Source organism: Labrus bergylta, chromosome 8, assembly GCF_963930695.1.
Source record: "Labrus bergylta chromosome 8, fLabBer1.1, whole genome shotgun sequence".
NCBI classification, from domain to species: Eukaryota; Metazoa; Chordata; class Actinopteri; order Labriformes; family Labridae; genus Labrus; species Labrus bergylta.
The window spans coordinates 26,754,514-26,771,276 of record NC_089202.1 but is presented as its reverse complement, the minus strand read 5'-3'; the positions used below and the strand labels follow the sequence as shown (position 1 = coordinate 26,771,276).

Below are 16,763 nucleotides of genomic sequence, written 5' to 3'. Positions count from 1 at the left end.
GCGGACATATAATAGAGGGCATGTCCACCTAGAGCACATTTCTCTCAGTCTCGACTCTAGAGATTAACCTACACCATGTCAGGAAGAGGCAAAACCGGCGGAAAAGCCAGAGCAAAGGCAAAGACTCGCTCCTCCCGTGCCGGGCTCCAGTTCCCAGTCGGTCGTGTCCACAGGCTGCTGCGTAAAGGAAACTATGCCCAGCGTGTTGGTGCCGGAGCCCCCGTCTACCTGGCGGCTGTGCTCGAGTACCTGACCGCTGAGATCCTGGAGTTGGCCGGGAACGCTGCCCGTGACAACAAGAAGACCCGTATCATCCCCCGTCACCTGCAGCTGGCTGTCCGCAACGACGAGGAGCTCAACAAGCTGCTCGGAGGAGTCACCATCGCTCAGGGAGGAGTGCTGCCCAACATCCAGGCTGTTCTCCTGCCCAAGAAGACCGAGAAGGCTGCCAAGAAGTAGAGACTCAAAACTGACCTCAACAAACACAAAGGCTCTTTTAAGAGCCACCACATCACAACAAAAGAGCAAATTCTTATTATATGTGAAGTCAATTTTATACTGTCGATAATTTAAGCACGTTATTACAACAACCTATAATTTTGATAAATGCTCCACCACCACATCTAAGAATAATTCATTTGGTTTAATACTTGTACTTTATACATATAACTACAGAAACCTTCATACAATGAACAACTGTAGGCGACTGTGGATTAGACATCATGGTTACATTTACATGAGTGTCGTGTTAAAGCTAATTTCTCACAGTACTTATTCTTCAATTAGGCCAACATCTTACACATTGTCTTGGATGCATGTCTTAAATGTGAATATCAAGTCCTGATTTGTTCAGTGGCAGACTCCTTAACAGAAGTTGTGGTGGCTCTTAATAGAGAACCACATTATAATTTAACTGTACCATTATTTTCTCTAGTTCTACATTTGATGTGTATTCTTTGAAAATTATCACATCTTGTCCTATATATACAATTAATCCAGATAAATTAATTGTCATCATTATCAAGTTGCTGTGGTTCAGTCAACCTTTGGGTCAGCAAAATAAAAAAGTAGCCTTTAACAAAGAGGTTGGATTTCTTTGTTATAGTGAGAAAAAGTGAAGCATGAGGACATAAGGTCTGAAAATAAATGCTCAATATTTGTCAAAAGTTGTTTTCACTACACATTTTTTGGATGCACACATTTCTTAAACTCTAATATCAGGTTTGTCTATTCATGAAATAGTTATGAAATATGTCAACCCTTTAGAATCTGATTTGTTTGGAAAGGATTAAGGTCTTATTCATTCTGTGTCCTTAATAATTATTGTTCTAAATTCTGGTTTCCACGAAATATCTTAGCCTGAAACAAGGATTATATTCTGATTTGCTACAGTCCTGTTGATTTATTAGATTTACTACTTAAATAATGTAATTTGATATAATAAAGTGGAGAAGAATGAACATGGGTGGTAAGATTTTAAATGATAATGATTGAAAAAATAAAATATCAGATAACTGTTGACAAATACAAAAGATAAAGTCAAAGTGGAAAGCTGCATTCTTTATGACATAGAGAGAAAGTAGGAGAGCTACACTGATGAGGTTTAATGTATATATGCTCTCTATGTGCATTATATATTTCATATTGGAATTACATTTTAATGTAACTGGTTGCATCACTATGTAATAGTTGGTCAGTTAGATCACAACAATAAACTCATCTATTTATTTACATGTTTTAACAGCTTATTGTAAGTAAATCTGTCTGTGACCTTAATTATTATTTGTCTTTGTTTGTCTAGATTCTGGTTTCCTTTCTGGTTGTAAAGATGTAGCCTAACGTGAAATAAGGATTAGTTTATAATCTGATTCACTACCTTGGACTTCCTATTCATTCATCAGTTGCACACATGGATGTGACCACATTCAACATTCAGAGGTGATTATAAACATAGATGATATGATTATAAATAGTATCATTGAGGACAGACTCTTTAGTGGAAGTTGTGGGGGCTCTTAAAAGAGCCTTTGATGCATTGAATGCTGGTGTGAAGATTTACTTCTTGGCCTTCTTGGCTGCAGTCTTCTTTGCTGCTGTTTTCTTTGTTGGAGTTTTCTTCACTGGAGTCTTCTTGACCACTTTCTTGGGAGCAGCCTTCTTGGGACTCTTTGCAGCAGGCTTTTTGGTTGCCTTCTTGACCGGGGTTTTCTTAGCTGCTACCTTCTTCGGGGACTTCTTGACTGCTACTTTCTTGACTGGAGTCTTCTTGGGTGTAGCTTTCTTTGCTGCGGGCTTCTTTGCCTTGGCTGGAGCTTTCTTTGCGACCTTCTTCGCTGCTGGTTTGGCGGCTTTGGGCTCTTTCTTTGCGAGCTTGAAAGATCCGGAGGCACCACTGCCTTTAGTCTGTGCCAAAGTTCCGTTTGTTACCAGCTTTACCACGGCGGAGTTGATGCGTTTGTTAGCCTTGACCACATCCACACCTTTAGCGGCCAGTGCCTTCTTGACGGCCGATAAGGACACACCTTTGCGCTCTTTGGACTCAGCCACAGCGCTGATGATGAGCGTCGGGAGGGGGGGTCCATCAGACTTTGGCTTGGGAGCCGCTTTCTTCTTCGGGGCTTTCACCACCGGGGCTGCTACTGCTGGTGCTTCTTCTGCCATGTTGATCTCTCACTGGACGTGTGGAGAAGACTGACAGGAGGCGGGACTTATAGGGAACATGAGAACCGTGAAGAGTCAACCCACACAGACGCTCTTCCTCCTGTCTGAAATGTGGCGACACTTTGTGTTTTATCTTCAACTTTATGGGGATAAAACTCACACAGAGAATCTGTTTAAACGGAAAAAACGTCCCGCATCAGTTAGAAAACCTTCATCTCTTCAGATTCAGCTCATGTTTGTGGACGAGGTCTCTTTAATTTCATTACAGCAGGCTTCAAACCTCTATGATACCCGCTCTGTTTGGACAACACGCGGGGATTTTCCGACACATTTCGGCTCCTAAAGTGTCTTAATGAGACCTGTGAAAGTTTTAAAATTGTGATAGTATACACAGAGGCATCCGTTGATCGAACAAAACAAACATTAACCTTATACTTTGATGTGTTTAGTTTTAATCGGAGAGTTTTCAGTGGAGGTAAACACACGGAGGCTGTCGGAGACTCAGGAGGTCACACAGACTCACAGATGATGTTGTGGGTTTGATCTCCAGGTCAGACCAATTGATAGAATTCATCAAGAGGACACAAAGTTAGAGGTTTATGATAGTAAGATGTAATAATCTAACAACATAATTAATTATTCCTGTGCTGATAGCGACTGAATACATCACATCAGTTTGAGTTTGTATGGAGAACAGTTTTCTGTCTATAGGTTTAACAATCATCACTGTCAACTGAGTAATAACATCACATTAAATGAATCTCTAATTCTCCTCAGCTGATCTCCTCGTTGATCATGTTGGATTCAGAGTTATTCCTCCTCCTCTGTGATATATTTGAGGTAAAAATGGATCAATAAGGATTCTACAGATAGACTGTGAGTCATGATTATTTTTTAAGGTTAATTCATATGAAACTCATTCAACTTTTATTATGTGAAATATTAAACTATTTTTAACAGATATTTTAGATTTTGATTTTAATAATTTTTGGTGTGGATCATCTGGCCTTTTCACCTTGCATGAATAAAAGTGTGAAATATTCTGTGAAGTGCTTTTTAAACATGCTTGTTTTGTTCTGTCATGTTTTTTTTTGTTGTTTTTTTTTCAGACCGTCTGAGTTCCAAACAACACAAACTTTCCATGTAAGTTTTTTGTAGAAAAAAATTCAGAAACTATAAAGTTGTGATTTTTCATGAAGAAGTCAGAGGGGGGGGGGGGGGTCTTGAGGCTAAACCAGGTGAGAACCTGTAAAACTATTAAAGGTGAATTTATATTTGAATGAAGAACATGCTCAGGGATTAGACACATTTAATTCAGCACTTTAATTTGGAAACAGTTCATATACTTGAGTAGAAATGATTTTGATCTTATAAGTATAAAATATGAGTTGTGAGTAAATTAGTTGCTGATCGAGCTGTACCTCTTTACTTTGACAAGTATATTAACAGTGTATGTGAATACATAGAAAATATATTGAAGCTTTTTATGTAAATACCTTTCTGGTGCTGCTGCAACGCCCAAATTTCCCCTCTGGGGATCAATTAAGTATTATCCTATCCTATTCTAAAGAAGTATAAGGATGTCTCTCTGAACATTTATAACCATTGCACACAGGACAGATGACAACAAGAGTCAACAGATTGGATGTGATACGAAGTGATACAAATCATTCATGCCATTACTTCATCTCACCTTGACTTTTGCAACGCCCTGTTCTCCTGCCTCAGTGCAGCCCGACTTCTGACAAAGACCAAACGCTTTGCTTACATCACTCCACTCTCAACCTCTTGGAATTGGTTACCCGTTTCTTTTAGGATCCATTTTACATTTTTACTTCTAACTTACAAGGCTTTACATGGCCATGCACCAGACTACATAAATAAACTCCTCAATCAATCAATCAATCAATCAATCAATCAATCTTTATTTCTATAGCACATTTAAAACAACCTTGATTGACCAAAGTGCTGTACAAGCGTAAAAAACACAATGTAAAAACAACAAGTAAAATAACATATAGAATGAAGCACAATAAAAACACAATAAATAGGAGCATAAATACAATTTCAAAATGTCAAGCTCAAATTGTATTAAAAGCCAGAGCAGAGAGGTGAGTTTTAAGCAAAGATTTGAAGTTGTCAATGGACTGAGCAGTTCTTATATTAACAGGTAGACTGTTCCACAGATTGGGAGCAGCCACAGCATAAGCTCTGTCACCTCAGGTTTTTAACCTGCACCTTGGAACTTCCAAGAGCATCTGTGTTAGAATGGGGCCTAAAATGGAGCCTTGAGGGACCCCACAGGCTAGTGGGGCCGCAGCTGAGGAGTAAGAGGCCTAAATGAACAGAAAAGGTCCACTCTGTGAGGTATGATTTAAACCCATTTAGGACATCACTTTTAATGCCAACACACAGTTCGAGGCGAGATAAAAGAATCAGGTGATCAACTGTATCGAAGGCAGCAGCTAATTCTAACAGCACCAGCTCCTCACTCCTTAACTCCTCACTCCTTAACAACCAAATGGCCTCTGAGATCTGCAGGGTCAGGCCTCCTAGTAGTTCCACAGTCCAGGCTAAGGTCAGAGGTTTATCAAACATTTTCTGCAGTGACTCCTCAGCTTTGGAACAGTCTTCCTGTTGATGTACGATCTGATGACACTGTCTCTGTTTTTTAATCCAGACTGAAGACACATTTTTACACACTTTTCTGTGCAAAATACTTAATATGAACGTTCACATTAAGTCCAACAGTGGGTATACTGGGAAATAAGAAAGATGGGGTAACCTCAAAATAATTCCAGCACTTGATTGGATTAGCCTTTCTATCTGTCAAACAGATAATTCTTATGAATTGGAAGGTAAGAAAGCTGAATTGTTTTGACATGGACAGCTGTCTTAAAGACTACTTGTAATTAGTATCTATGGAGAAAGTTCAAAAAGTAATTGTACAGTTGGATGTTGGTGTTTAACGAGGTTATTATGGATATGTTTAGGTATCAGTATGTGCACAAGTGTATGAGTATGTAAGTATGTATGTATATTTATATGTATATCTCTTTTTTTTCTCACACACCCCTTTTGTATCACAATTTGAAACCAATATATACGTGGTCAATGAATTGGTTTATTTATGACTTAACATGCAAATGTGTACTGAATCTTGTAAATCTGCATTCTCTTTCGATGCCCCAAATTCATGGAACGCCCTCCAGCAAACTCTAAGGATCGAAGTTCTTCCCTCTCTTCCAGAGTTTAGGAATTTGATTTCGAACAACTTTGTTTCAAATTGTAACTGTTTTAATTGATCTCAGTGGTTTTTCTCACTGATTCTGAGTGTTTGATGTGTTTTTGCTTGTTTTACTGTGCTTGTAATCTCGACAGCATTGGAAATGAGTGAAACCTCAGTGTCTTTTCGAGAATAAATAAAGGTTTGAAATTGAATGAAATTATTATCACACCATCATTATCATTGTACTCTATAACTGCACTCTGCCTTACAGAGATACAAAACTGCCTCTCTTCACTGGTCTTTACATGACTTGATGCTATCCATCATACCAAGTCACTTTAATCATCACTTGTCACTTTATCTTGCCATTCACTGCACATAATGTTTTAATTCCCTGCATAGTTAACTTCACCTTCATATATACCCCCTATTTCTATTTCTATTTATCTAATCTATTCTGTTAACATTTTTATTTTGTTTGACCTTCTTCTACTTGTCTTGTGCTGCTGCAGCGCCTGAATTTCCCCTCTGGGGATCAACGAAGTATTATCCTATCTTATCTAAGAAGTCCAAGCCCTGTAGTTATTATCACACAGTGTTTTACAAACAAATATCACATTTGAGCTGATTTAGATCATTTCATGTGTGTCAGTGTTTTAGTGGAAAAATGTGGTGTATTGAGTCTTAAATGCTTTTTTAATGTTATTCAGTCTTTCATTTCAGTAATTTATACGGCTCATGATCATATCACATGGTACGGAGCACTAACACAACACACAGTAATACAAAAAAAAACAAAGCAGCAAAATCAAACAGAAGGATAAAAAGGTATCTAATTTACAAACAACTTTTGGTTTATCTGATTGTAACAACAAAATAACTTCTACATAGATGGACGGTTCACATTGGCAGATATGTTTCTGTGTAGATCATTACACTCACATTCTTACATTCAAACAAGATGTGAGACTCGTCACCAAAACGAGCGTCCTCACTAAAGCTAGAAACTTCCCTGGTTATCTATCAAACTCTGGTTATCGGATTGTCTGAAGGCTTCCTGGATGATCCTGATATGCTTGTCTCAAAGATTACACCATTCAAGTCTAAGTACACCAGGCAGGTGAAACTGGGAATGGCTCATTAAATTAATTATGGTTAAAATCCTTAAACATTAATCAAGCATCATGAGACAAAAAATAAAATAATGTCAAAGCAAAAAATAAAATAATGTCAAAGCTTCCTTTGTTCACTGTTTTTTTCACCAATACACAAAGACAAATTCCTTATGTGTGTAAGAGCACTTGGCAATAAAAAATGATTCTGATTCTGATTCACTTCTGTGTTTTGTGTCTGTTGCAGCAGGGACTCACATAAAGGGTAAGTTTTGATTTATTTATGTTCAGTTTCATGTCTTCTTCCTGCTCTCTCTACATATTTTTTTATATTTGTGTTGATTTTGTGCTTTGGAACATAATGTTTACCTCATTTGGTTCAGTTGTAAAATACTTTATTTATCTTTGTTTCAACATTTTACGATGGAGGATTAGGGCCACGTTAATTATTATTATTTTTTTTTTAAATTTTGACATTAAAGTAATAAATTAACGAGAATAAAGTACTAAATTTAAGAGATTAAACTCATAAATTAATGAGTTTGAGACCAGTCTACGCAAAATGATGAAAGTAGAACGTTTAATATTTTCCTCTGCAGACAACTTCCTGCCAGTCAGTGTGGTTCTTTCTTCAGTTTATTGCAGTATTTTTTCAGGGTGCTGATATTTTATGACAATGTGAAGATGATGATGTGCCAAAAGCATGTGTAGTTTCATATCGGCAAAAGTAAAGCCCCAACACAACTATTTGTGTCTGTTATCGGTCTGCCTTGTTAAAGTGTCTCATGTGCAGAGCCAGTTTGTGTCCTGTTCATCATTTTCAGATAAACAAGGTCTTGAAGTTGAAGTGAAAACTTCTCTTGAACTGTTTTTACTGACTACACAAGGAAGTAACCTATTTCCTTATTAGTGAAACCTTTAGGACAAGATGCTCCATGTTTGTCATTTGAGAACAGGATGCTGCTGCTCTTCTGATATAGATTAAAAATAACGACTTTATTCGTTTATTTTATTTATTCAAGACATTAAAAGTTGTACTTTCATCATTTTCGTGCAGGCTGGTCTTGAACTCGTTAATTTACAAGAACAAAGTCATACATTTACGGGTTTAATCTTGTAAATTTACGACTGTAATCTGGAAAAAAATAATAATAATGTTTTCAACGTGGCCCTAATCCTCCATCATAACATTCAGTCATCTTTTTTTTTTTTATAACCTTCGCTGTCCGAGGTGCTGAATTGATCCCTGCTGCAGCATGTTGTGTCATTTGTTTAGAAACATAATAAAAACAGTAATAATAGAATAGAATAGAATAGAATAGAATAACTTTACTGATCCCAAACTGGGAAATTGTGGCGTCACAGCAGCAGGTTATCCAAACACACAATATTAGCAAATAAACACAATATAATATTAAATACAAAGTAAATAAGCATTAAAAATATCAAAACTGAGAATGTGAATATATACAACCAGGATTTAGCTTAACATTACTTCTAGTCTCAAATATGAAAATATTAAATACAACATACTGCTGGAGATAAATGTGAATGTGCAAAAACAGAGTTGTAAATGAACAGTATTGACATAGGGAGCTGTCCAGAGCTGTGCAATCAGTGAGAATCTTCCTTCATTTTGGTGTGAATAATTTCAATCCAAGATGTTGGATGTTTTCTTCACCTCCTGGTCCATGTGGAGCTCAGTCAGTCTAACAGGAGTCACGCTGTCCCTGATTCATGCTGCTGATCAGAGGGGGGCGCTAATGATTCATGAGATTTTGTGTTTGAAATACTTGAGCGAGGAAGAAGAAAGCAGCTCTCTGACTTCAATGAGGTTCTCAGAGACTAGATTTAGAAAAATGTGAACGCTAGCTCGGAATCAATCAGATCTCAACTGCTGAATTGCCAACATGTCTGGAAGAGGAAAGGGAGGTAAAGGACTCGGTAAAGGAGGCGCTAAGCGTCACCGTAAAGTCCTCCGTGATAACATCCAGGGAATCACCAAGCCCGCTATCCGCCGTCTGGCTCGTCGTGGTGGAGTCAAACGTATCTCTGGTCTCATCTACGAGGAGACCCGTGGTGTGTTGAAGGTCTTCCTGGAGAACGTTATCCGTGATGCCGTCACCTACACCGAGCATGCTAAGAGAAAGACCGTCACCGCCATGGATGTGGTTTACGCTCTGAAGAGACAGGGACGCACTCTGTACGGCTTCGGAGGTTAAACCTGATCCTGACCAACTTATACTAAAACCCAAAGGCTCTTTTAAGAGCCAAACACTTCCTCTAGAGAGTTTTTCCATATTTACTAGATAATGTTGAAAACAGAATGATATAAGCCTAATATCATAAACATTACAGGGAACAAATCTCAATTTAAACAAACTGAGCTTCAAATTAGTGTATGTACCATTAATTAACTATAACTTAAACTAATAACCTACACACGCATGTCTTTATCTCTCATCCATTTGCTGCTTCAACACAGGAATAATCAGCTATTAAACGTTTTAAGTACTAGAAAATACTCTCTGCAACATTCTCATGCCCATAGAGGAGAAATACTAGAAGACTTTTAAGCACCCTTAAATGTCCTGTCTAACGATTTAGCTGACTTGATATGATTAATTATTGTGTAGAAACAATTATTGACAAAATACATCCAGATAGCAGAGACATAGGCTTTTTTCCATTATACAGCGGATTAGGGTTAGTTTTGTGTGTGTGTATATATATACTCAGAAATGTCAACATCTAAGTAGCTCATTGTCAGTCAATGAACGCTCAGGCATTAGGTGAATCAATCTTCTCAAATTGATTCACCCAAGACCACAACTTTTAACGGACATGTTTAACTTGAGAAAATTATTGATTAAGCCTGATTTCATTATTAATTATTTCCGTTCAACCTTTAATTTAGTGTAGATAATGATTAGACATAACCAAGGCTGGAACTTGTAGTCTTTTCTGGATTTTTAAGGTGACAACTACACAACATCTTTCTCACATTTGTCCTGTCTCACATCAATAAATGTGAATAATAATAATAAAAGGTATAGTGAGTCATCCCACTTAAAATATGAATTATCTTTTGACAAAAATGAATATCTCGATAATAAATTACTGGGCCACATATGCAGATATTATCGATTATTGATGTGATAGGACATTCAGGATTTCAGCTCTCAGAAAGTTTTGGGTGGTCCTTAAAAGGACCGTTTTGTTGCTGGTTATCAGCGGGTTTACTTGGAGCTGGTGTACTTGGTCACAGCCTTGGTGCCCTCAGACACGGCGTGTTTAGCCAGCTCACCGGGCAGCAGCAGGCGGACAGCGGTCTGGATCTCCCTGGAGGTGATGGTGGAGCGCTTGTTGTATTGAGCCAGACGGGAGGACTCCCCGGCGATGCGCTCAAAGATGTCGCTCACGAACGAGTTCATGATGCCCATAGCCTTGGAGGAGATACCGGTGTCGGGGTGGACCTGCTTCAGGACCTTGTAGACGTAGATGGCATAGCTCTCCTTCCTGGACTTTCTCCTCTTCTTTCCGGTCTTGGTGGCCTTAGAGACGGCTTTCTTTGAGCCCTTCTTGGGCGCTTTCACGGTTTCAGGCATGTTTTCTGAGTGGTGATCTCAAAAACTGATACTGAACTGAGTGTCAGAAAGCAGTATATATGTGGTGTTGAAGCAAACGCCATGTGCTGTTGCTCTCACAGGATTGGCTGAGTGACCCACTGAGCAATTCTTAGCTTTCAGTCATGTGACCGGCGCTGAGGTCTGAGGTCCTTTAGGGTTTAGAAAGTAGCGACCACCGTTGATCACTCCGAGGAGCTGCAGCACGAGCTGTTTAATAAACAAAATACAAATTAGACAGCATTAACATTTTCCCTCTTCAAATAAATATTGAATCAGGTTTACAGTATTTGTAGCTTTCTTATTGTTAATTAGATTTAAAAGTGTAAAATCATTTTACATTCAGTGATGATGAATACTGTTAAGCGTACGTGAGATTTATTTAATTTGTATCCAGGATTTGAAATTGACCATTGATCATTTATACTGTAAAGAGGTTAATTGTCTGTTGAAATGTTGGTTTTTATTTAGAATAAAATGAATTCTTAAGGAAACCAAATTAATTGAACTATTCATTTGATTGTCAGTAAAATCCTCCAGATTCTCCAGAACAGCCTGGTTACTGAGTATTCATAATAAGAAGTGTTTTATTTTGTCTCCTTCAGTTAGAAGCTGTTGATGACATGTAGACAGTTTCTGTAATTTGGATTCATCATGATATCATGTTCCAAACCCATTGCAAACTAAACTCTAACACTCATTTTTAAAATACAATAATACACAAACACAGCACACCATGTCCACCAAGACACTAACACATGTTGTCTTCCAACAGGAACATTTAGTCAGTCATTGCACAATGTCATAAAAACACTAACATCAGATGGAATAACAGAAACTGCAATACTTCACATGTGTCAGGTCTGCCCTTATATACAGTACATTACAACATATTGATCATAGATTGTGTTTTCTCTTGAAGCCTCTCTACATTTCTGTTTTGTTGGGTTTAGTAAACACATGTATTTTGTTCATTTTGCTGCAGGAATTCAAAACAAAAAAGGAATGACCCATATCATAGTAGCTTTATATAATGTACGGTTTATGAAAAAAAGAAGCCAGAGAAAGAAATCACCATGTTGATAATGGCAAGTTCCTGTTCCTCATTTAGGGGCTTTCCTCTGCCCCCTGAGGGAGGTAGACGTTGAATCCTTAGAGAGACAAACTACAGTTACATATTAGAAACCGGAGGATTACATTTACAGTAAAACATGGTAAATGATTTACACTTTGCAGTAGGAGAAGCAATTATAAAATATCTTACCTGTTGATTTGTTGAAAAATCTGGACAATGGATACCACTGTGTCCCGGCTGAGATTTGGCTGTCCTCGTTCACCAGCCACTCTGTATGATAGCCCGTGGTTTATGACATGGTCTATGATAGAAGCTCTTATTTCATCAGTTACCCCACCATGTATTCTAACTCCTCTACCGCTACCATCTCCTCATCCAGGCTTTCCTCTCCCTTGTCCTGGTACTTTTCTTTCTCTCCTTCATGCAGGCATTTTTCTTACTTTCTTTGTGTTGCTCTATATTGTTTCTTTTCCACACAAGATCAGCCCAGAGAGGTCATTTTTTTACTCCATACACCTGAGTGTGTTTCCTATGTGGGAATCAGTTGAGATTGATCTATTAGCATAACTTAAATCAGCTGTTTCTCAGGAGCATTGGGAATAAATACAGGGGATATATTTGTGTTTCAATCTACAATAAAAACAACAAAATCCATTGTTCTGGCCTTGGTTGTTGTAATGTTGTTCTAACTGTGTTAAGAGTTTAGGAAAATTGTTAGAAGTATTGAAAAAATGTCATAGCAAACACTTTAAAATACTCTCACAATTATAAAATAGGTTTGTTCAGTCAGACTCACTGCATCTTACTTTTAATCATCCTGCACCACTTCATCCTTCTTCTCTGATTTATTAAACATGGACATAAGCAATGAGCTCATTCAATGAGAAAAATTTATCTGTTCTTGTTCATTTTGTTTCATTTTCACACTTTAATGTTCAGGATGTCTGACTGTCATCAGAACAATCTGCTCAGAATACCTCAGACATGTATTTGAACAATCACATTCACCTCCACTTAAGTCGTCCCTAGACTTTAAATTAATATTCATTCTTTATCTAACAGGGACACAATGAATATGTCATTGTTCATTTTTATGAAGCATTAGCGCCGCCCTCTGACCAGCAGCTGCAGTGTGACTCCTGTTAGACTGACTGAGCTCCACATTGACCAGGAGGTGAAGAAAACATTCAACATCTTGAAATCATTCACACTGAGATGAAGGAAGATTATTACTCTTTTTATTCTGTTTCTAATCAAATGACACAACATGCTGCAGCAGAGATCATTTCAGCACCTTGGACAGCGTGTTTCCTCAGTCATCAATCACTTTTTTTAACTAGATTTGTTTGTTTTTTTTAATTGTTTTGTGTGTGTGTGTGTGTGTGTGTGTGTGTGTGTGTGTGTGTGTGTGTGTGTGTGTGTGTGTGTGTGTGTGTGTGTGTGTGTGTGTGTGTGTGTGTGTGTGTGTGTGTGTGTGTGTGTGTGTGTGTGTGTGTGTGTTATATAAAGACACACATACACTTGATGAATATACTTTTCATATATGAGACTCTTTGATGTGTCTGTGGTGGTTCAGAGAACTGTGTCTTTAGAGGTCATTATTTGTTCCCATAGTGCGTCTTTAAAGATAATTAAACTAATGTGGTGGATCTTAACCTGCATTCATCATTGTTTATAATATCAGGTACAGTATCCTTTAATCTACAGGCTATAACTAAAGTTAGTATTTTATCATCAGTAAAATGATATGGATCTGTATGAGGAGCATCCTGTAGCATCTTAACCATCTTTATGAATCACTGTTATATTTATTCCAAGTGGTCATCAGTGAAGCCGTTTGTGATCCAAAAGACCCGTAGAAGTAATTGTGTCAACTTCAATGTTTTTATGGGACTCAATTATTTATTGTAAAAAAATTTAAAAAGTCTATAATGAAGTGATTCCTGAGTTCATAGTGTGTGCTGGTGATTTACTGAAGTTCTTTTAGCTGAACGATGATTCTAGAAATCTGCACATGTCAAGAAACATGAGATTAAATATTGACAATGTCTCTTTATGAGATAATACATATTAAATATACATGTGTACTGTTTATCTAACTGACAAACTCTGGTAATAAATTTGAATAACTCCTCGAAGTGGATAACAAATTAAAAATAACATACATGTAGTGTGTGTTATGTTGATAACTTTGTAGTATGTCTGTGCTCTACATCTATGTTTTCTATATACATGATTTATGACTACATTGTAATATTATTGAGGTTGCAGTACTGTCAGACAGAAATAGTTAACATGGGAATAGAATGAAATAATAAACTGAGCATCTCTATACATTAAAGACAGTACAGGAATATGTCTTAAATAAAAAGTGGTGGCTCTTAAAAGAGCCGTTGTGGTTGTTTTGGAGCAGTAGACAGATTAAGCTCTCTCTCCGCGGATCCTTCTGGCCAGCTGGATGTCTTTGGGCATGATGGTGACCCTCTTGGCGTGGATGGCGCAGAGGTTGGTGTCCTCGAAGAGACCGACCAGGTAAGCCTCGCTGGCCTCCTGCAGAGCCATGACAGCGGAGCTCTGGAAGCGCAGGTCGGTCTTGAAGTCCTGAGCAATCTCACGGACCAGACGCTGGAAGGGCAGCTTGCGGATGAGCAGCTCGGTGGATTTCTGGTAACGACGGATCTCTCTGAGAGCCACGGTACCGGGCCTGTAACGATGGGGCTTCTTGACGCCGCCGGTGGCCGGGGCGCTCTTACGGGCAGCCTTGGTGGCCAGCTGCTTCCTGGGGGCTTTGCCTCCTGTGGACTTACGAGCGGTCTGCTTGGTTCTTGCCATGGTTTAAGATTCTCTAATAAGGAGAAAAATGTGTCGGAGGCCGGAGACGAGCTGCTTTTAAACCGAGTTAGCGGATACCGACCGGTGACGCTGCTTCAGACCTCTAGCCTCTGATTGGTGACAAAGCCGCGTCTGGAGCTCAGTCCCGCAGGGGGGAGCGAGCCCCTTCCTCGATCAGCGCTGCTCATTGGAGAAACGTTTTTCAAATCGCGGAGTGAAGCTGCGAGTGGAGCCGCCCTCCTCTGCGCTGCTCGAAGCCTCTTTACTGGTTGGAGGGGCAGGAAAACGCGCGCACTCCGCGGACATATAATAGAGGGCATGTCCGCCTAGAGCACATTTCTTTCAGTCTCGACTCTAGAGATTAACCTTCACCATGTCAGGAAGAGGCAAAACCGGTGGAAAAGCCAGAGCAAAGGCAAAGACTCGCTCCTCCCGTGCCGGGCTCCAGTTCCCAGTCGGTCGTGTCCACAGGCTGCTGCGTAAAGGAAACTATGCCCAGCGTGTTGGTGCCGGAGCCCCCGTCTACCTGGCGGCTGTGCTCGAGTACCTGACCGCTGAGATCCTGGAGTTGGCCGGTAACGCTGCCCGTGACAACAAGAAGACCCGTATCATCCCCCGTCACCTGCAGCTGGCTGTCCGCAACGACGAGGAGCTCAACAAGCTGCTCGGAGGAGTCACCATCGCTCAGGGAGGAGTGCTGCCCAACATCCAGGCTGTTCTCCTGCCCAAGAAGACCGAGAAGGCTGCCAAGAAGTAGATACCCAATACTGACCTCAACAAACACAAAGGCTCTTTTAAGAGCCACCACATCACAACTAAACAGCAAATTCTTATTATATGTGAAGTCAACTTTATACTGTTGATAATTTAAGCACGTTATTAAAACAACCTATAAATTTGATAAATGCTCCATCACCACATCTAAGAATAATTCATTTGGTTTAATACTTCTGCTTCATACCTATACCTTCAGAAACAGTCATAAACATGAATGAATGTAGGCTACTGTGTACTAGACATGATGGTTACAGTTACACACAAGTATTTCTTATATTGCATTGAATTAGACCTTCATCTTACACATGTCTTGGATGCATGTCTTAAATGTGAATATCAAGTCCTGATTTGTTCAGTGGCAGACTCCTTAATAGAAGTTGTGGTGGCTCTTAATAGAGAACCACATTATAATTTAACTGTACCATTATTTTCTCTAGTTCTACATTTGATGTGTATTCTTTGAAAATTATCACATCTTGTCCTATATATACAATTAATCCAGATAAATTAATTGTCATCATTATCAAGTCGCTGTGGTTCAGTCTACCTTTGGGTCAGCAAAATAAAAAAGTAGCCTTTAACAAAGAGGTTGGATTTCTTTGTTATAGTGAGAAAAAGTGAAACATGAGGACTTAAGGTCTGAAAATAAATGCTCAGTATTTGTCAAAAGTTGTTTTCACTACACATTTTTTGGATGCATACATTTCTGAAACTCTAATATCAGGTTTGTCTATTTATGAAATAGTTATGAAATATGTCAACCCTTTAGAATCGGATTTGTTTGGAAAGGATTAAGGTCTTACTCATTCTGTGTCCTTAATAATTATTGTTCTAAATTCTGGTTTCCTTTCTGGTTGTTACGAAATATCTTAGCCTGAAACAAGGATTATATTCTGATTTGCTACAGTCCTGTTGATTTATTAGATTTATTACTTAAATAATGTAATTTGATATAATAAAGTGGAGAAGAATGAACATGGGTGGTAAGATTTTAAATGATAATTATTGAAAAAAGAAAATATCAGATAACTGTTGACAAATACAAAAGATTAAGTCAAAGTGGAAAGCTGCATTCTTTATGACATAGAGAGAAAGTAGGAGAGCTACACTGATGAGGTTTAATGTATATATGCTCTCTATGTGCATTATATATTTCATATTGGACTTTAATTTTAATGTGACTGGTTGCATCACTATGTAATAGTAGGTCAGTTAGAGCACAACAATAAAGTCATCTATTTATTTATGTGTTTTAACAGCTTATTTCTAAGTAAATCTGTCTGTGTCCTTAATTATTATTTTTCTTTGCTTGTCTAGATTCTGGTTTCCTTTCTGGTTATGAAGATGTAGCCTAACGTGAAATAAGGATTATTTATAATCTGATTCACTACCTTGGACTTCCTATTCATTCATCAGTTGCACACATGGATGTGAGCACATTCAACATTCAG

The 16,763-nt window shown here is 38.5% G+C and overlaps 5 protein-coding genes and 1 long non-coding RNA gene across 6 annotated transcripts; 2 read left to right on the top strand and 4 right to left on the bottom strand.

Moving 5' to 3' along the window:
* The first annotated feature begins 41 nt into the window (after positions 1-41).
* Positions 42-15,455, top strand: LOC110004848 (histone H2AX-like). The gene is made up of 3 exons (XM_065958291.1): positions 42-455; positions 4,057-4,063; positions 14,894-15,455. The coding sequence occupies exons 1-3, from the start codon at positions 76-78 to the stop codon at positions 15,290-15,292; spliced, it is 786 nt and encodes a 261-aa protein (XP_065814363.1). The 5' UTR covers positions 42-75; the 3' UTR covers positions 15,293-15,455.
* Positions 1,621-2,676, bottom strand: LOC110000821 (histone H1-like). The gene has a single exon (XM_065958067.1). It carries the CDS (start codon positions 2,659-2,661, stop codon positions 2,056-2,058), a length of 606 nt encoding a protein of 201 aa, XP_065814139.1. The 5' UTR covers positions 2,662-2,676; the 3' UTR covers positions 1,621-2,055.
* Positions 8,488-9,506, top strand: LOC109976454 (histone H4). Its single transcript, XM_020626574.3, has one exon. The coding sequence runs from the start codon at positions 8,913-8,915 to the stop codon at positions 9,222-9,224; it is 312 nt and encodes a 103-aa protein (XP_020482230.1). The 5' UTR covers positions 8,488-8,912; the 3' UTR covers positions 9,225-9,506.
* LOC110000834 (histone H2B-like) lies at positions 10,192-10,819 on the bottom strand. The gene has a single exon (XM_020656195.3). It carries the CDS (start codon positions 10,608-10,610, stop codon positions 10,242-10,244), a length of 369 nt encoding a protein of 122 aa, XP_020511851.1. The 5' UTR covers positions 10,611-10,819; the 3' UTR covers positions 10,192-10,241.
* LOC114918257 (uncharacterized) lies at positions 11,650-12,456 on the bottom strand. Its single transcript, XR_003806867.2, has 2 exons — positions 11,893-12,456; positions 11,650-11,779 (listed from the first exon to the last, which is right to left on the bottom strand). It is a non-coding gene; the product is annotated as an uncharacterized lncRNA (long non-coding RNA).
* On the bottom strand, positions 14,101-14,710 carry LOC109976450 (histone H3). The gene has a single exon (XM_020626569.3). It carries the CDS (start codon positions 14,533-14,535, stop codon positions 14,125-14,127), a length of 411 nt encoding a protein of 136 aa, XP_020482225.1. The 5' UTR covers positions 14,536-14,710; the 3' UTR covers positions 14,101-14,124.
* Positions 15,456-16,763: the final 1,308 nt, after the last annotated feature.